At 41.1% G+C, this 23,985-nt stretch overlaps 1 protein-coding gene across 1 annotated transcript in view; it reads right to left on the bottom strand.

The window, feature by feature from the left end:
• Nucleotides 1-23,985, bottom strand: part of LOC118415111 (plexin-A1-like) — a gene marked incomplete in the record, with an annotated part of 97,707 nt that overhangs the window by 42,599 nt on the left and 31,123 nt on the right. The window contains 3 exon segments of the mRNA XM_035819472.1: nucleotides 19,995-20,126; nucleotides 20,727-20,912; nucleotides 21,639-22,816. Coding sequence (XP_035675365.1) covers nucleotides 19,995-20,126; nucleotides 20,727-20,912; nucleotides 21,639-22,805 — 1,485 coding nt within the window.

The following is a 23,985-nucleotide window of genomic DNA, read 5'->3' as shown; positions in this document are numbered from 1 at the left end:
AGATGAAGACGGATTATAGCTGTTACTGTGAAGGCCACTAAGCACTGAGGACAAGAGTAGCATGCAAACAGGAAGCGCCTTCCCAACATGTCAATAACCTATCAGCACACCAGCTGTTTCAGCACCAGGGACAGCAACACAAGTCAAGAAAACAATGATGTCTTGATACATCATGTAACTGTTGGGAAATACAAAAACTATTTCATTTTGATGAAATAGTACATACTTAATTCTAAACATGGCTATTAATGCAATGTGTCTTGACACATGTAACTGTTGGGAACTACGAAAATTATTTCATTTTGAAGCCATAGTACTGTTTTTTTTTCTTCAAAATATGGCTATTAATGCAATGGACCACTTGGACAAAACAGTACATTGTAAACTGTAGTCCTGACGTCACAGGTTTCATGAAATCTCCAGTCTATTTCACAGACCGAGCATGTTCAATCTGATCAGTAAAGGAAGAAAAATGAAAGCTTTTAGAGATGTAGCATGCCATATAAACCCCTTAAGGCGCATCATAGCGTAGAAACTGTAGCCACTTGGAGGTTAAAGGTGTCCGCACAGGTTCAACTATCAGAAATAGGATCTGAGCACCCTGTGCCCTGTGTGTACTTGAGGCCTAGACGTAATTTCCTTTGGTAGATTAACATCTGTGCTGAACTTTAGTGCTGGGGCGGCAGAATGACTCGATAAGAGAGAAGCAATTGGCTATCTATGCCTTCCCAGGGACAAAAGTTACAGATCGAAATGATTGGACCTGATCTTCTCATTACCACTGTACAGAGGCATAACTTTATGGAAAGGGTGAGTTATCTGGGGCTTAGCTACTTCATTGCCACATGATCATGTGTTTATGGAACTTTTGAGAAGGAAGGTTAAAGATTTACAAGAATCAGTCAAGGAGTAGGCTTCTATACTAAAGAAAATAAATTGAGCAGATCTGTAGATTTCAAATACCTTAATGATTTCTAGGCCCAATAGTCTGTTAATCACTATTTCAGTGTTACCATTCAATCCGCCCCACGTATGTTCCTAATATAGATATTACATGTTATGTGCTGCTTTTTGAATTCTGAAAAATTCTTACCCTGTCATCAAAAGTCAAATGCAAAAGGAAATCTCTTTTAAGCAGTTCAACTTCAAGCCCACGAGAATATACACGGCCAAGATGAAGATATTGCATCTAAATACCAAATTTGCTCCGGCCCTACAGAATTTCATACTGACCTTCACACATATAAAATGAAGCAGCCAGACAGCAAATCCCCACTATTTCATAAACCAGACAGGTGAAGTGCTGATTACTGTTTCTGGGGTGAATACAGAAGCTATGTGGCGCCAGCATGCCGCCCTTTTTCGCCACCAATATCTTGGTGGTCTGCTGTTATGTTGGGCTTTATTGTATGAGCCTCCATAACAGCTGACAATCCAGCCCCTTTTGACACCACAGGATGCTATCAACTACACAAGCACAGGTCAAATTACCACAATCCCTAAACTTTGCCACATCCACTGCAACTGTGTAATAGCTACCCTGCCATCTTGAAATGAGGCTGGGTGCTAACAACATAAATCAGGACAGTTAGTTACAGATGAAGAATGACCTATGGCTTTGCACAGATAATTGCCCCCATCCTTTTCCAACTTTATAACTCAAACACTTCTGGCCAAACCCATGCCAATCTTTACGCGCTGCCAGTTTTACTGGCACATTTTCAGACGTAATCACAACTTTGCCAATATCTTCCTTGCATTATGATGCATGTTGAATTGTTACTATCGGACATAACTCATCTGTTCTAATGGTACGCCGGCTCTAGCTCAAAGTTTCACTTGCCAATCCAGTCTGTCCCCTCAATTGTTGACTGTGTAATGTGTTAACAAAAGACAGGCTGTCTGAATCACTTTTGCTAGACTTTGTGTTCTAAGAAGTGGTTTCCATCATCACTTTGTTATTGTGGCACAAGGGATTCTGCTGAGTATAACAGGGGATTCTTTTTTTATGAAACATAAAGCCAACAGATACCAGAATGCTTTCTTGAAACTTGATTCTTTCAGTGCATGAAAGGCAGTTCTATATTTTCCATCAATGAACAAAAATAAAAATTCCTTTGATTTAAATCTAAACTCTAAATTGCTTGCAACTGGGTTATATTGCCTTTAGCTGAAATCATGCATACTAAAGAGCACAAAGATGCTATTTGCTATTAAAATTCAGTAATAGAGACGAGAATAACTTGTAATGACTCTGATAAAACATTGTTATGATACCTTGATTTAGTACCAACATTGATTAGCAATCCCCAAAATGACAATTAAGCAGTTTCAGTAGTAGGTTTTACACTCTTTCGCATTGTAATATCGCAAATTTTGTCCCCATTTATGAGTTGGTGAATATTCTGCTACATCTCCAGAATACATTATACACTGCTGCAATAACTTTTACAACAACCACAATGGATTTCCTCAAAGATTCAGCCGACTAATAGCATCACCTTTATTCAGTGGAAGATCTATTCTTTCCACCCCAATGGAGAAATATCATACCTAAGGCTTTTTATTATTGACAACACTACAGGCCAAAGCAGAATTTCAATTTCCAAACCTATTCATTCCACACCACTGGAGAAATATCATACCTAAAGCTCTCTATTATTGACAGTGCTGGAGACCAGTGAATGATTTCACATTCAAAGTCTCCTATCAATACCTTAATTACAAAGTTTTTGTGAAATCCTTCGGAGACAAGAAGATATAATGGATCAATATATGTGGTAGACTTTCTCTTTATGAAGCGTGTACTTACAAGTTGTTCATTTCCTATTTGGGAACCTGGGTCGCCCAGCAGTGATCACTCACCCCAAGACAACAATACAATAAAGGCAGCAGAATGAGGGGACCGCAATGTCACCAATGACCAGAGATACAATGAATAAATCTTTAGTCAATAAGCATTCCACCTAGTCCTTTAATCCAACCGGGTCAGTTACATCAATTTATTGTCTCATGTCCATGAATCCTTGTTAAACTCTTCACTTTGGATGCAAGAAGTATCATATCAAGGGGCAGTGGGCCTGGTCTTGCTATTCATCCTGTCTGTTCCATGGCAGAGGTGGGGATTAGAGATGATGGCATGGCAATGTCACGGAGTACAGCAATAACCGATCAAGGACACCTTCATGCATGTATGCAAGAATGATAAGAGGGGCCTTTCTCTGGGCAGCCACATTTAATAGGACACGATCTGCCCTGGAGGGACTTAAGTTTTGCCTGAAGGCTTTGTCCTTTGATGCATTACAGTTTTATTCAACTTACATATTCCAGGAAGAAACTGAAGACAAAATTGTTGCTTGGGGGGAACCTATGTAACAATGACAGCATGAAAGTCTGGTGTTTAAGTCTGCAGAATGAGAAAAGTTTCCTCCTCCATCCGGATTGGTTACCTACTTGTGAAGTCAGCAAACTTAACACCAAAGCCAAGTGCAATATGTCAGCAAAGTGAGCCAGACAAGTTTATGGCACTGGAGCCTTCTTGACATCACCAGTGCTGGCAGAAACACCAAATTTTTCACAGCTTCTCATTTTACTACAACAGACATGGTTTGGAACATATTGAAGTAGAATTAAACCTCAGGTACCCAATAAAAGTAATGTGCTCAGTGCCTGTGGCAGCCACGAGGGTCACCCCAAACTTATTGTGTGCGTGCGGGGCCAATTACGGAAATGGCAATCTTCACAGTTGGGTTGGTGAAGCATTTCTGTCCAGCGCGCCTTTTGTCGCCGGTAATTCAGCAGGGATAAGTCACAGTCTGCTGGCTGCTGTACGGCACCAGCTATAACCTTGTACTAGAGTCATGGCTCCTCCATGTCTCCCTGCTAATTACATCTGGACAACTTCCAGTCAACTTTTCCTGCAAACTGTTCTGTGGTCCCATCAAAGTTTTAGAGCGAGGCAAAGCTGTGGTGAACTTTTAAACACAACTTTGTGGAGTTTCATTTGCTGCTAATGATTAGAAATTTGAAGTGCAGGTAACACAATATGACTCTAAGCACAAGTTTTTTTATTTTTAACATGATTATCTGATGTTCATATTAGGGCTATACATTCCGTATTCCAGCATGACTTCCCCTGCATGGTAGTCTATTGATTTTCTACATTCACTACAGTTACTTTTCCAATCTCTAATAAGCTTGAAAAGTCATACCATTACAATGGTGCAATATACCCTTGTACTGCAGAAGGGTAACCTTACCTATTCCATAAAAAAAACCTCAAAACTGCAACACGATATCTGTTTTATCTTCCATGTGCTCCATTGAGAGGATTCAAAGACTTATACCACTGCAGGTATTCTGCTTTTATGTCTATAATGGCTATTTTGGGATGTAAGGTAAACCATTTCTGAAATTCAGTTGAGCATGGAACATGTGTTTTGAATTCCTTTATTGCCCATTCCCTCTCTTGCTGGACTTATAACAGTTCAATATTATTGTAAATTCAAGTGGCAAATGTGGCATACTATAGCTGAAATGATATGACCCCTGCTGACTACAGCAAGGCTATCAAGGTGTATTATGTTAGAATATCAGACACAAGTTTTTATTTTATTGTTTATGGAGATTTTCAGACTCATTAGCCATCAGGTAGCCTGATTCAGTTTTGACATACTGATTTTCATCGGGGCCAAGGTACAGGCCAAGGTACAATACAAAGAAATAAAAACATATTACAGAGAAAATAAATGGGTCTAGTGACTGTCTACACAACAGAACATATAAGTACAAATAAAACATGAAAGAAGTTTTAACAAAAAACTTTGAATAGCTGCTGCACATCCATGAATAATAGAGCAGCATTCGCCAAAGCAGTAAACCTGCATAAGGCCACTTCTCCCCTACGTCCTTCAGCCAAACCATCTTTGGCCATGAATCATTCCCACAGGCTTAGCAAGAGTCAGAAATCAATGGTTAGGCATTACGATCACCGGAGATTATCACAGTCTTGGTGTTCAATACCCGCGGGATTAGAATGTCAGTAAATCCCGTGAAAGATGGAGCAGAGAGAATTAGCACCACCTTATCAACTCCACAGAGCAGCTTGTTACACCTCAGCTGCACTGGTTGCATTCTAATGAAGAAAGAGGCATTCATAATGATGAAGTCAGGTGAACTTCTATTCACACAACAAACTGGGAAAAACATGCAGGCTGAGTGGCGACCTAATGAAGTAGAGCTACGCACAATATAGCTGTCATGACAAATGCATTCTTGGGGTATGAAATCTCAATCCCTGATGCTCTACAAATCTAATAGTTGGACAGACAAAACTTTTGAAGAGGTTCAACTAAGCAGGTAAGTCAAAGAAACTGATCAGATCTCATCTTCAGCTCAGTGATGTGAACAAATGTTCGGTAGGCGAGATTATGGAGTATATATGTGCAATAAAGGGAGATTATATTCTATTGAAAAGACATCAGATTCTATTTCCTTGAACATCTAGCACCAAATATCACTTCAACAAGCATGAATTTGTGCATGATTTAAAGTGCAACTGTACAATAAAACAGTAATGTACAAAAAATGTATTTGCAAGAAATCTATCCATCAATTTTTGCCAGTAAAAACAATATTCATCAATTTTGTCCAGCTCCTCTGTGTTGGGCATTGTTCTGCATACTGTAGTTCTATCCACCAGAGGGATCACCCCAGGAATTAGAACCTGTGTTTCACCAATGTTTCTTCCTCCACAGAACACATCCAGGCCTGCCCAATCCTGTACTGCTCCTTCCTTACCAATTTGCAGTTTATTGATCGTTATACCCCATCACCTTGTATCAATTGGGTTATTCATCCCGCCCCAGGGGAAGTCCCTGGAGCATACAGATTCCATCTCGTACCATCGCAACCAGGAAATCACTTCTCATGAAACACAACTCCTCAACAGGCACGAGGAATGGAACGAGCTATTCTCAGTATCTTCTCAATTCTAGATATTAACTCTCCTCCTACTGAGGTAGGCTTTTGGTGTGAAAAAAGTATTGGTGTAATAATTGTGCATGTGGTAGAAGTGTACGAAATAGATAAAAGATACTGGAAGGAGAGAAGATTACTCAACATTCAGCTGGGATTTGGGACCAAGTAACACATCATTTCCATACCTTATTGGATTAAGTCATGAACAGATGATTTATGTACCAGATTTTGTTGCAGTCTCCCAGGATTGAAGGACTGATTGCAAATTGGAAAGAAGGCCAAAAAGTGGACGAGTTTTTGGCCCCATCCAATCAAGAAACCATATGCAGGTTATGCCCAAAGCTTGCCACAAGTAACAGCTCCATCTGTCACGTAGTTTCACAAAGATTGAGGATGCCTGTTATTTACATCCGGCATCCTCAATCAATTCTTTCCTCACCTGTCCTAACTGTCGACAAACTGTAACAGTAGTCACAGATGGATATTTACCTCTTGCACTCCATGGATAGAAATATAAAAAAAAAAACCTTAACAAAAAGATCATCATCATTTTTAAATGATTGCTTAAATAAAGCAAATCAAAGAGGGTAAGGTTCTGTACGAATTGATCCTTAACACTAATAATCTTACTCCATTCACTTTAAAGTTTCTGGTTCAAGCCACCCTTCCAACTTTTTAGAGCAGTATTATTAATATTGTATGGGCATAATATTGCAATTTGGTAGATATCAGTTGAAAAGTTTGTGTGATGAATGTAAACCTGAATCTGGCAGAATTTCAAATGAGCACTTAACACCTTGACAAATCAGGCATCGGTAGGTGTTCTTTACAGAAACAAATACTTTAACTGCCTGTAGCATAAAAAGTCCATTATGACACTTTTGTCTGCCCCAGATAAAAGGGAATGCATTAATCTTTAGCAAGGTGACATTTCCAGGGTTAGAGGCACGAAGAAAACTGACACTTTTACAGCTTAATGCAGCCAGAGAAGTAGCCATGAGTATAATTGAAGTAGAGAAAAGATACCCAGGAGATTCTGCCACAGAGGGAGTGGCATTTCAAGCTCATCCAAAAGTCATTTGGAGGACAGGACACAATTGAGCGAATAGAATGAAAAAGCCTCGTGATTGATGGAAAGTTAGGGTTCTGGCAAATCCTGCTATTCGTCTGTGACAGTATGGAATGTTCTCCCCGAGTCGTTCTTAATCCAAAACCATCTCAGAGGGCCATAAATGGCTTCAAAATGAAACTTTAGGTTACCTCCTTTACAGCTACATCAGTAACATCTCGTGTTTCATAACTTCACGCACAAAGGCATTTGGATGACGCTAATATCTGTTGCTAACTCGATAAGAAAGTTTCTTTTACTCCTCCATCAAAAACTACAACCGGATTCCCTCGAATCTCCATCAATTCATACTGCAAAACATCAACTTCAGACATAATAAACAACGTTACATCAAATCCTGACATGGATCAATTCCCCTTATAGATTTATGAATTTCCTTCGGCAAGAGAATACAAGTTAGTTCCTTCATCCTTCCAGTGAGCAGCATAGAGGAGATGGGTGATAAATGGAGGTGGCAACACCTCTGGCACATTTTCCATATCAGCCAGCTTTACATCGTCTATTCTAGCACAACTGGACAGGGTTACATGATAACTTATTACAATGTCTACAAATTAGGAAGATTTGGACCAGAGTCAAAGGCCATGTGTCCTCACTCCCATTGGACCATGCCAAAGACCAAGAGAACAAAAAATGCTCGCCTGTAGAAAGACACCTTGACATGAAAAATGGATATAATTGCACTTTTATCCAGCTTCTTCCAACACTGCTATGACTGAATAACATTTATTTATTGGTTTGGCTGCACCGAACACACAGCCAGGGCTGCCTAACTAGGCTATGGCTATTACAAAGGGCTAGCCCTGCTGACAAACACATAAACAATACAAATTAAAAAAAGAACATTTGTATGTACATGGTGTAGGATAACTTACATATCATCTAAAATGGAGTATATAACATCATATCATTGACAACAATATTTGCAATGAGAGGTCAGGGTCTGTATATACACGTGTATGACTAATTTACCATGCGTAAGGGTTGCCTAGACATTCCCACAGTTTTTTTTTGAAAGAAGCAGTGGAGGTGGCTGTGCGAGTAGCAGTAGGGAGAGTGTTCCAGAGTGCTGTTGCTCTGTAGATGAATGTTTTCTGTCCTCTGGTGGACTTAGTGAGTTCAGATGTCAGGTGGTCGCTGTTCCTGAGGGAGTAACGTGACTCAGTAGCAGACGCACGGGTTCTGGGTATCAGGGTTTGAAGGTGTGGAGGGCAGTGACCGTTGAGGAGCTTGTACAGGGTGACAGCGGTGTGGAATTGTCGTCGGAACTGCAGTGATGGAAGGGATAGCTGGGTGTACAGAGATTGGTATGACGGGTACGGGAGTCCATGTTGTCCGCTGATCAGTCTGGCAGTTTGGTATTGAATTGATTCCAGTTTTGTTTCGTCGCGCTTGGTGAGTCCCGCCCAGACGACGTCAGCATACTCCAGGCCAGGTCTGGTGATGGTTTTGTACAGTCTGAGCAGGATATCCTTTGGTACCTTCTTTCTTAGTGCACACAGTAAGCCAGCAGATCTTCTTGACTTAGTGGAGGTTGTTTCAATGTGTTTAGACCAGGAAAGTCTGTTTGTTAGGGTGACACCAAGATGCTTGTAGCTAGTAACAACTTGTAGTGTACAACCGCCTAGTATGACTGGAGCAGGGGGTCTAGGGAGAGTGCGGGTTGTGATGAACATCACCTTGCATTTGTCCTCATTGGCTTCTAGCTTCCAGTTTGTTAGCCAGTTGGATACGGACCGTAGGTCCGTGTTGAGTGAGTTGACTACATGTTGGACGGATCGGTTGCTGGTTGAGAGTGATGTGTCATCGGCGAACAGGTTTGCGTCAGACTGTGTGCAGCAGGTGGGTAGATCGTTGATGTAGAGGATGAAGAGGGTGGGACCTAGTACGGAACCTTGTGGGACACCCGCGAGAGGAGATTTCCATTCGGATGTTCCGCCCTGGATGACTACTCTTTGACGTCTGTTCGATAAGTAGCTGTGGAACCAGTTCAGCATGGATCCACGTACTCCATGTGCTCGAATTTTGGTCAAGAGCCCTTGGTGCCACACTTTATCGAATGCTTTACGCAGGTCCAGAAACACGCAACCAACAACTTCCCCTCTGTCCATAGCTCGGGTCCATTCCTCTACAAGCCGGGCTAGTTGGAGTGTGGTGTTGTCGTGGGCTCTGAATCCGCTCTGGTGGTGGGACAATACTGGATTGATTTGTTTAATTAGATGTTTGTTGACTAGTGACTCTAGCACTTTCGGAACGATGTTGAGCAGGGAAATCGGCCTGTAGTTGTTGGTGAGATGACGACTGCCGGATTTGTGGATGGGGGTTACATTGGCCTCTTTCCAACCAGAAGGAACTTGACCAAAGCTGAGTGATGTGTTGAATAGCCGGGTGAGGGGTGCACATATGGTGTCAGCTACCTGACGGAGAAGGTTTGGAGTGATGTTGTCTGGACCGCAGGACTTGCCCACCTTTAGCGTTTTCAGTTGCTGTCGCACTTCGTCTACAGTCAGTTGGAGATTGCTTAGTGTTGTTTCAGGGATTGTCGTTGGTTGGAAGGTGGGAGGGGAGTCGTTCCTGTCATTTAGGTCAGTCTGTTGTATGAAAAAGTTGTTGAGGGCTGAATAACATTAACTGTTTCAACCATGGCCGGTTATCTTTTGCTGAAGTTGGTAGGAATGCAGCAGCATTTATGATTGGTTATGCTGAACCTTTGTAAGGCTTCAATATTTAGGGCTTCACGAGTAATGTGTACATTACAGGCATGCACTAAGGTGCCTCTGTGGGTACCATAACAGATTGGCAGCTCTCCTTTTTATTACATTTAGTAATAAAAACTTTGGAATGACCAGACACGGAGATCCAGGTAAGTACAGAAACGACTTTGGAATTGAGCTTCCTGATCCCAGCAAAGCTATCAACTGCCCCTGTTGTACTGTTTCATGGCGTCTGCTTGGCTGACATCATGACTTGGGGGGACAGTTACGGCTTATGCATTATTCGAGCGGGATAACGCTGGCAAAGTTACGGCACACTGACCTAGTTTCTAATAAGTCATCCCAGCATCTAAGTACACCTGACACACATTGGTATGCTAACATTGTAGAGCCATGTCAAACAGAGAAGGCAAGGGAAATAATCATGATACTTCTAGCGAGCAACTAATATAGTATCATAGCATATTGGAGTGGTAAAAGCAATATGAGAACAAAACCTTTGCATGAACAGTATAGCTTTCTTTATAGAATTTATGTGCTTAAATCTTTACTTGGAGAGGGATACATACAACTGTTTAAGCTGAATACTAGCATTTTCCTAACGTCAAGAACTATCAAAAAACAATCATGCAAACAACTACTGCCTAAAATACAATCAAGACTTTCTTTGGCTAAGATCTACAAAACTAAAAAAAATACTTCTTGAGTTACATGTGCATTTTTTTTTCATTCTATTTACAAACTGGCAACCAACACACAACATAAAGAGCATTTACTTTTGCTAGTAATGTTTCATGCATTCAATTTGTTAGAATTAAACTTGTCATGATTACAAATATATTTAACACTTTTTTTATTTCTCAAGTTTGGAGAAGGTCCACATTTCCTGCCAAAGTCAAGATAACCACTGCATGTATTCCTCATGTGTGACCTTTCAAGTTCATGTTTACCCTGCAGGGGTTGATTGTTCACCTTTGCATGCTTTGCTCACATAAAGCCCCAGCAACAATCCTTTTAACCTATGCATAGTCATGCTTCACATCTCTCTGATGCCCATATTGCCCAGAACGAATGATCTGGGAGAAGGTCTTTACAGCGTCCTCATGATTCTTGGCAATACCTGGCATAACACGAACCCTGCTAAATTGCACTGATATCTGAGTCATAGCCTGCGGTATCATGCCCCTGGAAATAAGTGGCAAACGGCTAGAAGAGCGTTTCACACATTGCAAACAGATTGACTTCAGTATTCATAACTTCTCAGTCAACAATATCAAATACATGAACCATGATCATTGCTATGGGGGACGTGTGGTCTAGCCTCAGTCCAGGATGACTCTGCCATCATCTTCACAGACTCCCATAGCTTGGCAAACTCAAGATAGGCCAAGTCAAAAATAAATGGTTTCAATTTCTGAGTGCTACAAAAGGCTCAACTGAGATTATGTACATCCCATGGCTTGCAGGGAACTGCTACAATGAAAGGGCAGACAAGATGGCAGGAAGTGCCGCAGCATATGGAAACGTAGGGTTGATGTTCTGTAAAGCATCGCCACAAATTGTTTATTCTTTGGGGGCAGGAAAGAATAATTTCAATTAAAATCAAGATCATTTAGTGGACTGGAAACTCTGTTGGATATGTTTAGGGGAAGAAGGCCAGCATGTACGCTAGAGCTACTACTCTTCTGAGGTTACTAGAAAAAGAAAATCATGTGTGACTTTTTCTTCAGATCATGAATCTTTAATTTGTGCTTTCCCCTTAACACACTTCCAGCATCAGAGCCCTCACCATGCTAAGGCCCAGGCAAAAACATACGATTTTAAGATCTTAACCACTTTGTTTTAAACACAGTTAATGCATTTGTTCAAGTGAATAACAAAGCTGTTTGTATAAACCTAACATGTACTGATACACAACTGAAATGCAGCTCTCTGAACAGGATCTACAAGATCAAGTCCACTGATTACATTCCCCTTCAAGAACAAAGCAATCTGGTTTGCCTCTGCTGGCATTATCTGATATGGCAACACTTCTGCACTTCTTCCTCCACAAATACTTCAAAGAGCCTGCCCTCCATTGATCTGCACGAGGGGCACCCTATGATAAGACGATGACTGCCGCCTGCTCCATCACCTGTCATTCAGGACTACCAGATCTTTCAGGCCTTTGTATTACAGCTTCTGTCTGAAATAATTATTACTGGAATACATGTGAAGGGCCTGCAGGGCCAAGATCATGTTTGATATGCTCTTTCAACTAGCTGTGGCTGAACAAATAGCTCCTCGTTCTTCGATAACTTTCTGTCTCTGTGTCACTGACCTCATTAGTTAGCACACACAGTAGCTTCAAAAAGCTATAAAAAATAAGTTGGTACCAAGTACATCCCACATCAAATAGATAACAAACAAGCAGAAGTCAAGGCTCTCTCAGAAACTGGCCATGAAACATTGAGAGCATTAAAGGAACTGCAAGCCCAATTTGCCAAGTTTACTTCGGATGAAATAACAACATCAATACCATACGCAGATGGGAACTGAACTCTTGCAGACGTATTCCCTTTGGACATATTACCACACTGTAACAGGCTGAAGTTACCAGAGCCAGCAGTTGGAAGCTTTATGCACTTGATAAAGTGTTACAATTGGATGTGTAACTTGTTCCATAAAAGAAACACATACATGTACACACTCTGTGTCCATTAGGTCACCGAGGACTTCAGTCATAAAGCTCTACTAATGCTGCATGGGACAAAGATTGATTGAAACTTTGGCAATTCCATTTCAGTTGGATAAGGCATTATCACCTACCTGCACATTAGAACATGAACTGCAACTTGTCAATGTGCCACAGCGAGAAATAGGCTGGGAGCATCGAGATCCCAGCACTAGCAGGGTTTCCATAAGGTCAGGATAACTTAGGCACAGAGCATAACTCTGGGTCCCACAACAAATAGTGCTGTCAGAATCTAGACTAATGGTAAATACTGAGTGACCCTGTATTACCCATTACTGCTCATCTTCCTGGCTGCTAATCTAACACTGGCTAGCAAGGTGGAAAAATACAGATTACCTACAGTTCATCTCATAACAACTAGTAAAATCTCCTTTCACATATCTTCATTGTGTTTCATTCATTTGTGACAGACACAAAGGTCCTTTGCAAAAAATGTGATCTACCGGGTATGTGTAATCATGCATTAGACACTTCCAAGGGGGCGCTAGGAATCATTGCGGACTCATCCTCTTTATAGTCCTTAACCAGACACATATATTATCAATATTGTCATATAATTTGATACATTTGTCTTTAAGCAGCCTCACTTCAATGGTTACAAGCTGGTTATCCCCTGAGGTAAAGCCATCACCATGTAGTGCTACCCAAAATAAGCTCTTCTTATAAAACTCAGCTAAGCAGAAAACCTTTCATGCAACATTGTAAATTGCTCTTTATAATCTGTAATTGCCCCAGACACGTATCAAAGGGGAAGCAAAGAGAATCATTAGCATGATTTACAAAAACAACTCTGACATGTACATGGTTTGTTCTCTATGGTTCTTTGAGCTAATTGCGCTTATGTTTGACATTTCTGAAGACACATTTGAATAAATGGATTGATCATCTTTGTACTATACTAAGGCACCATTGGATTTTGGCTTTCCTGTTGTTTCAGGCCCGACTTGGCAAAGCTAGAGGTTCCTTCAGTCGCCTCCGTGTTATTTGGAAATCCAAATCATTTAGCCTGAAAACCAAGCTCAGACTGTATAACAGCAATGTGAAGTCTGTCCTTCTGTATGGCTCTGAGTGCTGGAGAGTTACAAAGTCAGACATGAAGAAAGTTAATGTATTCCACAATAGTTGTCTGCCTAGAATATGTAACATCTACTGGCCAAATAAGATCAGTAATGAAGAACTGCATAGAAAAACGAACACAAGACAGTTGTCTACTGAAATTGCCATCAGAAGACTGAAATGGTTGGGCCATGTTCTGCGGATGTCGGATGACCGTATCCCCAAAGTTGCTCTACATTGGGCCCCTGAGGGGAAGAGAAAACGGGGACGTCCTAAAACCACATGGAGACGTACTGTGGCTAAAGATCTAGAGGCCATTGGGATCCCCTGGGATGCTGCTCAGCCCCTAGCACAGAACAGACCCCAGTGGAGGAAACTTATCACAGCCTTATGTCCCACACGGTATGAAGAGGATTAAGTAAGTAAGTTAAGTTGTTTCAGGGCCTGCTCTTTGTCGAATTCATGAATCAGAAGTTTCAAGTGGATGCAACATTAGTGTGCTGCCATCTAGAATAACAAAGGTAAATAATCCAAGGACAGTTCTGAATGAAGCCCATTCCTCTTTGTACACAAAGGAATGTGGTGATTCAGCTATGGATAGAAGTAGAGAAATAGAGAATAGATAGTGTTTGGCACACAAAAAATCTTGACTCAGTCCATGGTGCTGAAAAAGAAACTGTTCTAAACTCCTTCTCATCTGTTTGTCTCTTGGTGATCAGACAACTCCAAACTTGTATTTGTAACATTGTCAGGCAGGAGGGAATGGATTAAAAGACAGAAACAAATGCAGAAACCACCAGAGATGACTGGAGGGCCCATTATCACTACTCTACAAGCTGAGTTTCAACACAGTTACAATTGAGTTCCAAGTTATTCTGGCAGTTGAAGCCTTTGCCATTTCTATCTGATGTTTTAATGCACCAGCTGCCTGCTTTGATCCAAGTTGGTACAAACAACAGTTACTTTGTCCCACTGAACAGCTGTTCCTGTGAGTCTGGCCCTTCTGGGGGGCTTTGTGATAGATGATAACATCCCACTCTAGCAGAAAACCTGCAGATGATGTCATCAATCATACAAAAATCTTTTATTTCATGCTACCAGCCAAATGCAACAAGTCAACCTTCTCCGCCTTTAACAAACGTATAACATAACCTGATTCAACTTAAGTATCATCTTTGTTGTTCAAGAAACTTTACGACAAGGTAAAACATGTCATGCGCATGTGCATCCTTTAACAAGGAGTTCATAGTTATTTCGGTGATACCATCCTTTACCAAAGAGGCCTCGAATTACAACGCTGACACACAGGTGCCATTACAGTGGTACCTTTGAGCACGGTAGAACCGACAAACATTCATCAACGAGTTTCAGAGGGACTTCCTTAATAACATCTCTTGCAAACAGATTGTCGGCTTACACATCTGTGGCCCCTTCTGCAAGCTGTCGTGTACATGTACTACATCAGATGAAGCCTTAAGTGGGTAACACCACCTCAGATGTGGTAGCTCTTGAGAAGTACATTATAAGAAAGACCCATAACATACTTCGTGAAACTACAAGAATCTGAATCTTGTAGTCTCATACCTTAAGTTGTTACACACTTGACTGTCATATTTTGAAGCCACATGTTCCATTTTAATATAATAAAGTTTATTGCAAATTCATGCCCATTGGGCTAATTGCAAGAAAAGAATGACTAATTACATGAGATGAATAAATGTGGTCTGAATACATGTAGATAAACTAAATTCTAACATACAAATATTAAGTGGATGAATATACATACGATACATAACGGGGTACTAAGTCTACGTAACTATTACAGGGTTTGACTTCTTTCTTGAAGACATTTGAAAATGAAATGCCCCATGTGTTCTATAATAGATTGATCCCTTGATGTTAGTAGGAAGAGAATCTTTTGTGGCGTTTTTAACAATGAAAATGTTGGTGTGATTTCGGTCACTCTATCAAATAGCCTTTTTCTTTCGGCTTCGAATTGGGGACATTCACAAATAAAATGTGTTTCATTTTCCACTGCAGTCGTTGTGCACTGCTTACAAATTCTTTCTTGAACAGGTAGCTTTTTGTATCTTCCTTTCTCTATTTCTAACGGGTATTTATGGCCTTCCAGCTTCTTTTCAAAAGGAAGACCTCAGTAGGAAGTCTCTTAGACATAAATAAGGCACCCATTAACAACGATACAACAGCTTTCATCGAAAAGTAAGACATCACTTGGTGATATCACTTCAGTAATGCACAGCAGCCAACATACATTTATACACTAATCTCTCTTTCAAAGTACTTCCCAAGATAACATGGATGTCAAAACCCCTCCATAAGAACAGGCAGCACTCCTGAAGCCTTCATGGAACCATCCAGGATGGATCAGACAATGAAGAGATGAATCACCACCGGAGGGTTTGAGCCCTTCGGCAAAGCTGCAGGTATTGACTTTCCTTCACTTTTGTCCTTCAAATGTCTTTGAAGTGGTAATCACATATTTTCAGGTTTCTTTGATCAACTAAGCCACTATGACAAGGCATGATTCTTATAGCCTATTGTTTCATTGCAGCAATAAGTCAAGATGCCTGTACCTTTATGACTAGCTGCAAATCTGTCAGAGAGAATATGTGCACAGGCTTTAAATGGCAATATTTCATCATCAGCATATTTCCTTGACCTTTTATGAGAATTACAGAGAGGCCTGCTAAGTTTGCAGTGAGAGATTAGAAGTGATGTTACAGAAACCTGCAGATGATGGCGAGAAAGCATCTAACAAGTAAGATATTGATCTAGCACTGCCTGAAAAAATGCAATGCAGTTTCTATTGATGTGACACTGATGAAAGTCATTTGCTCTAAGAAGGCATTTCAACTTTGTCTACTTATGACTACCCTTTCAGGCTACTATTTTAGTGGATGTCGGGGTTCTTGTTTAAGTCACCCCAACTTGCAAACTTTACTGGGACAAGTTATGAATGGTGGTAACTTTTCGCTGGCAACTCCAATAACAGTATTCTTCACTTTTGAAAGACCTCATCTCAAGCGCAGCAAGATGTCTGGAATACACCTCAATGTCCCCATTTCTCCAGCATCTGTTGAGGTAATTTACTACTCCTAAGTTCCTGCAACAGGAGTTTGGAAACTCAACTCCATTTTACAGCCGAGTGATTTCCTTGCAGCATAAGCTCCTGGACTTAATCATGGACATTTTTGCCTTGAGAATATGGTGTCTGTTTGTCACTTATTCCCAAGGCAGCTGCACACTGATATGGATCAAGCAGAAAGAACTATTTCCCATTGATTTCCCATATATTCCTAACAATTAAGCTGTCCCTGAGACACTCTCCAGGCGGAATCCAAAGCTACGGTAATCCCAGCTCTGGTGTGGCCCCCTTGCCAGTGAGAGATATATTACAAATTGCAGCAATTACAGCAGAAAGGAATGCAGTCCCAGGATAGCAGACCGTTATCGATTGGTGCTGTAAATACTCAGACAATAAAGACTACACGACAACTTCTCTGTCCTGATTGGAAATTCTGTATCAGATGAGGTTACTCGGCTGACTGGCATCCTGGTCCTGTGATGCTGTATGGTAGGCAATACTGGCGACAGGCTATTAAAATATATAGCTGGAATTAGTGAGCAAATAAAGGGAAAACTAGAACAGTTGGCTTCTCATCTGACAAGAAACTTTTCAAACATGGTTTTGGGTTCCTACATGGTTCCTACATACAAGAAGTCTTGTCATCTTCACTTAGGACACTTGGTTTTCTTTCTCTCTTTTCTCTATAGCCTGTTAAGTTAAATCATACCTTTAATGCTGCCCAGGGGTTCCATCCATGATCTTAACTGCTATCTGACCTTTTGATTACTGAACACCATCCTCTGTACAAACGATTTATACGCTCATACTGCAGAAAGATATAAGAGGGTTCAGACAGGTCATTTTACCATTTAGTGGTCCCTTAGTCCCCATCCTGACACATAACTGATATCTGGCATTTACAATCTGCTGGGTCGGTGATAGGACGGTAAATCTTCCATCCTCAAGATGTTCACTAACCTCAGGCCGACTCCCCAGGCAGCACTACTGCGGGATGCTGACCATTTATACTGTACTGAAGGATTTACATTCATCACGCACACGTTTTGATCTACTTTGCTGATACTACAGAATTGGTCAGGTGAACCAAATGACTAGTCTTGGGTTATGTATAAGAAAAATAGTCCTAATAGGTAGAAATGTTTACAAAAACAGATCCAATCTTAAAGCATTGTACAGGGTTGTGAAGGGTTGTTAAGGGTTGTGAAAAGTTTGAATTTGGTGATGATAATGTACTGCTTGAAGTTGTATCAGTACCATGAAAGTGTAGCTTCAGAGATAGATTATACTAGCTAAATCCTTTTTGAAGTCGTACAGAAACAAGACTTCTAAGTGCTCTCTCCATAACTGCTGCAACAGTGATACGTAATATATGATAATGAAGCCTTAGCTTGCCTGAAACAGTATTTGCCTACAGCAGACTTGCTGCCCTCTACAGAGATATGCCAGCTGTGAACAAGCTTTATCACAGCCATTATGGTTTTCTCAATCTATTGATTATTGGGTCAGTCAGGGGTCAGACACATCAAGTCTGGCCATGTCCTGAAGGTGACTGAAAGCTTTCTAAGTTATTCACACATTTTTTAACACTGTGACTCCTGTGGATGGAAATTATAGTCAAGAGAACAACACAGTACATGTGGATTTGTCTGGCTTTTATGTGGTTAGTGACTAATGTAGGGTGTAAGATTCTCAATGTCTGAGTTACTCCAATATGTCTACTCTAACAGTTCCTTTAGATGGGTTGTGTTTACATTATAACTTAATAGAGAAGTTTAATCACAAAAGGTCCATGAAACGACAATGTTTTAAGAGTTTTTGGAGAAGAAAAAGTTTTTCTGAGAACACATTTAGTCTATACATGTATGTGAAGACATGAATCCCTACCAATATACTTGCAATGCTGAGAAATGGCTTTGGCAAGACCTGAGATTGATTCCCCTGGCCAACAGGCTGGAAGTTTCTTGTAACAGGAAATGACTTCCTGACTTGCTAAGCCTCTGTAGATCTGTTAGCTTTGGGATCACCAAGAATTGATCAGATCCAGGGCTGCGGACTCGCCAGAAATGTAGCACAGTGAAAACATTGATCTGGAGACCCTGGAGAAATCAACTGTTTGGTGAGACTGATTGTCATCGTGATTCAAGGCATGAGACATGAGGCATGGGTTCTATCACGCCATTTGTTTGAGCCGTGTGGTAGGCATGCAGGAGACCCTGTAGACTGGTCCAATCGATCAACCAAAATTTGTGTGAAAAACTTCTCAGGCATGGACCGAGCTGTCTGCACTATCGATCAAGCACCTATATTCAAAATAGTAACATTTCAAAGCGACCCCTCCAAGCCCTTTTCCCAGGAAAGGTCAAGGAGATTTGCAGCCAATTTTCTCCTGAAATTGCCATCCAGGAGAGCTGGCAAAGCAGCACTATAACACCACATCAGGACGCCAATTTATTCACCTAGCCCTTTCAATCCTACGCCTTAAAAGGTCCTGCATTCAGAAGATTGGTGTCAAATTTGGAGAGAATTATGATCAGAGAGAGGCCCCATGGGCACTGTGGTATCGTAGATCTATGGTGGTGACAGTGCTCCCATAAGCCAGCCCTTAATCTGTCCCGACCCTTCCATAACCCTTGCCTACACACACCACTGTTTCATGCATGACTGTCCAACAGCCAGGACTTGAAAAGCCTGTACCAAGGACAGCCTGCCACAGAATTACTAACCGTCATCATAATGGCAAGATTCTCTAAGTCAGCGCGGTCCCACTAAACTGAAAGAAGAAATAATAGATGCTTTTCTGAGGGGCAGCTATATACAGATGCAGCAAGAAGGTAGATAAAACAAAAAGCTGCATGACATCTTTTTGAAATAAACGAAACCACAATGTAGAGAAAGGCCTAAGATCAGAGAGCTGGGAGGAGTGCTGAATCTTATGACCTTGGTGTTTGTAGTGTCCACATTAACAGTTAGTGCCAATGATAAAAGTTGACTAGATATGACAAGGTAAAGATACTGCATTCCGGAGAGGATTACTTTCTCAGGGGAGTCAAAGAGGCCATCTACATCAAAGCCCATCAACCAAGATGGGGCGGATACTGACTTCCAAGCACCTTTGACCCTTTGCTGACATCACACTTCCAGTCTGGATGTGTGACATAGGCTTTGGGTCATTTTGGTCAGAGTACTGATCTAAAGCTTGTTGGTAAGTGCTTTATTTTTGTGTATGGTTATAGAGTTTAAAATTGTATCATAGATATAAGCTGCTGCACCCACCTTGTTCTCAGTCATCACATACAGGTGCTGCGGGTCGATGGCATCAAACTGCATGTCCTGCTGCACCCTGCTTCCTGAGACCACGGTGATCTGCTCGTACGGGTCGGCTGCAACTCCAGACCACACCAGCACCTAATACAAACATAAGTTAGGGAATTTATAGTTTTATACACCTTCTGTCACCAAATGGTGTATAAGACAACACCTATCTCTATTTCAATAGCCCTTGGGCCACACAACTTTGTGCAATCAATACAGCAGGGGGCTACTAAATTGGTAGTGGTGTGTGTCCAAATACTCTCCCAAAAACTAAGCTAAGCAGAGCAATTTTGCATTATGTATCATTTCTTAAGTCTTTGATATGACTGGGCCAGGGATCCAACTCACGACCTACAGTTGGCCATTGCACATGTAACTGGCAAGAAAAGACATCATACCATGGTATTCATAAGGGCAATTTCTACCTTGTGGCAAATATACATCTGTGAAGTAGCAACTTCATGAATGTAGAGTTGTTTAAGGAGGTTTTAAGGCTCTATGACAACTAAACCTAGTTCAGCAACTACCATGAGCTTATAAAAGCAAGACATTCCATAAATGTGTCAAGACTTTGGCATTGAAAGAATATTCAATACAGTATGGCTAAAGCTGATTTCAGGAGTGATATGAGGTCTGGAATACATCAAGTTCAAGTATGAAAATTGATAAGATTTAACTACAAATGAACATTACCTTGATGAGTTGGCCATTAGTAGTTCCCAGGAAGGCTGCGGTGTAGTCATTGACAGTTGAAGCAGCAACACTTGTAAGTCCAGTTGTGGGGAACTCTGCTACAGCCGTACGTGTCAGAGGGACTGTTCCTCCAAACTGCTTTGGGGTGAAGCTATCCCCGCAGGGGTAGCTTTCCATTATCTGACTCTGATGGAAGAGAAATATCATAAACTTAGATGGAATCAACTTGCTTCTAACCTACAAACTGAACCTGGCAGTTCTAAAAAGAATATTCAATACTATCCAACATTATCATGTCAGGCCTCAAAATTAACTTTTTTCCCTACTGTCCCAGCATTGTCCCAAAAATAAATTTCAACTGTCCCGAAGTGAGGATGGACTGTCCCAACCCTATTTTCAGAAATTATGTATTTCAACAACTGTAAGTCAGAGTACGCACGCCTGACAACCGCGGGGCGCGGGGAGATCGGACATTCTGATGTTGATTCGTTGATTATTTTCCTAGTGTCCCAAAAGTGTCCCAAAAAGATTTTTCAGTTGTCCCGGCCTAAATTTTAGTGGCCCCGGGACATCGGGACATAGTTAAATTCGAGCCCTGCATGTACACGTATTCTTGAAGTAATCTTTTGTTAACTGCTAACAAATCTTAAAGTTTCTAAATGTGGCACCTAAAACAACTTTGCAGACTCCTTGGATGGAGAGCTAAAAGCAATATGGCCAGTGTATCATCTGCCGTGCTGCATCATCAAACTTGAGAAACTCCCTTTTGTCCATCTCATTAAAAGGCAAACAACCTTCAAAAAGAATATCTTATCATCTCACAATGGCTGTGCATTACTCTTCCCAAAGTGGTGAACACTTAGTCACAGACCAATTCGATCCAAGAAAATTGTTTGGTAAAAATGTATGTACCTGAAAACTTGTACAAATTGTACCTCCAGCAAATTCTAGTGGTTTAGCGATACCATCTCCCCCTTCTCCCCCTGTGTAGCAGGCTTCCTGGACTTTGCCAAATTCTTCATTGACTTCTGACATGGAGAAGACACAAAGGGCAGAGCTATCCAGGGGCTCCGTGCCAGATGGGGTTTTACTGGCTGAAAACACACCAAACAGCACCTCGTCATCATCCGGAAGTCCCATACTCTCCGCCAGTTTCTGTCCAGGTTTGCTGACATACACAGCCTGTAAAAGGTTGTAGTTTGTTCCATTTTGGCCCTGGCATTTTAAAGGTATTTCCATGTAAGAGTAAAAGTTGACATCTCCTAAGCACAGTCGAGTGAGTTTGGACCAGTATGAAGGTGGGTCAAACCCAGGCTTTGGGACTGTTTCCATCTGAACTGTTGCAAAGTAGACACGGTTTTTACTGCTGAATCCATGGATGTAGCTGATCAAATACTGCTGCCTCAGCTCTGTTGGATTGACCACAAACTTAGCTTCCCCGTTATTCATGACTTGGAAGATTGTAGAAGATTGCAATGACCGTATGGAAACAGCCGGAACATTCTCCCTGATGACAATGTCATCATTGTGCTCGCCATATGTGCTTCCCACATACAGGGCATTTTCTTCAAATGGTTGTGGCCCAGGTGCCACAAACCCCACTGTGGTCCGTGAGGGGGAATTAGTGGCAACATATTTAGTAAAATCAGGGGTGTATGACACAGAAATCTGACTGATATCTCTCAAGTTCCTCACTTGACAGATTCCCTGGTACACTGTGCCACAGGTGATCAGATGACCCCCCTGCTGGTCAATAGCCAGAATCTTGTTCACATTGGAAGTGTCTACTCTATCTGGACATGTCGTGTCTCCTTCAGCAGGTCCAGGACAGTTCACACTGTCTAACCGTGGACCTGTGGACACTGTCTTCTCTACATCAAGCTGCCGATTTAACTGGTACAAATTGTCCACTGCTCCAATGTAAACCTTGCCAGTCTGGTTGTCCACTGACAGGTGGTTGAGGATGACGTCAGGTGGGGTAAATGTTCTGTAGATGTGAAGACCCTGGACAACAGTCACTAGCTGTAGAACCACAGAGTATAGCAGGAGAAAACCTGGCAGCAGATTCAACCGCTCCATTCTGACGAACTCTGTGAAAACATGAAAGGAACGTATTGTTTAATGACTTGAATTTCTGTACTGCCCAAAAGATATGCTCTAATGTTGTACCTAATTCAGCATTTTGGGAACTTTGCCTTCTTTGTCACTCAATGTTGACAGAGAGTGAAGAATCATTTCTTTTGAAGTTGTTAATACCATAAATCAGCACATGATTTATTTCCACACAAGTTTATGTGAGCTTAGTTTGTGTTATTATACATGTGTTATAGCTAGTAGCACCCAGACAGCCCCACCAGCATGTTAGGATTAAGTGGAGGAAATTACAGTCATCAAACTCTATAGCTCACATAAGCTCCTGTATGCTAGACTCTGGCCAAAGAACATCTCTTAAAACATATCACCTGTCATACTGCCAATTATAGGAACAACTTTGATGTACAGTTTTAAGTAATAGACATGGCATACTAGCAGACAGCTTAAGTATCATTTAGTGTTCACTTGCTTCTTTACATTCTCAACAAACTGTTACGCTCTCAAACAAACTGATACACCCAGACGGGTAATGCTCAACCATCAATGTTAATCAGAACAGAGAGACTTTATTTAGTACCAATCAAGGATGTACTCAGGGGAAAACCAACACGCTAAAGAGTAATAACTTTGGCTAAATGTTCTAGCATATTCTAAATTAACCATTCATATTAACCCTCTCAACACGTCATAAAATTTTTTCCTGTATACCATATACGACATATAATTTCAGTCTATACAGGTGTCAATTAGTACTCTTTGTGTATTATTATTACAGCTGTTATGTAAGGAGTAGACTAGGAAAACTATATATTGCTGGAAAGCTAACAGAATGGCCTTTCCAAAACAAGCAAAATAAATATCATACCATCAATCTGAGGACAGCAATCGTCATGGAAACCACTCAAAAACACATTTGCAACACTCCCAAAAAAAGTTTCACAAAAGAAAACATTTGGCTAGGGGCTGAGTTTTTTGTGTCATTTATCATAAAACTATGTAGAAATACTCAACCATACATACACAATGCTGGTATGCTGTTAGAATGACCAAAAACTAAAAATCAAAGCATGATTTCAAATAAGTTCTGTGTTGATAAACAAATGTTCACCCCAATAAACAGTTGTGCCCCCCTCCCCACACCTGTAGTTGTACTATTAAAATAATG

Source organism: Branchiostoma floridae, chromosome 5 (assembly GCF_000003815.2).
Source record: "Branchiostoma floridae strain S238N-H82 chromosome 5, Bfl_VNyyK, whole genome shotgun sequence".
Classification (NCBI taxonomy): Eukaryota; Metazoa; Chordata; class Leptocardii; order Amphioxiformes; family Branchiostomatidae; genus Branchiostoma; species Branchiostoma floridae.
Note: the sequence above shows the minus strand (reverse complement) of the source record. Positions and strands in the feature narration are given on the sequence as shown.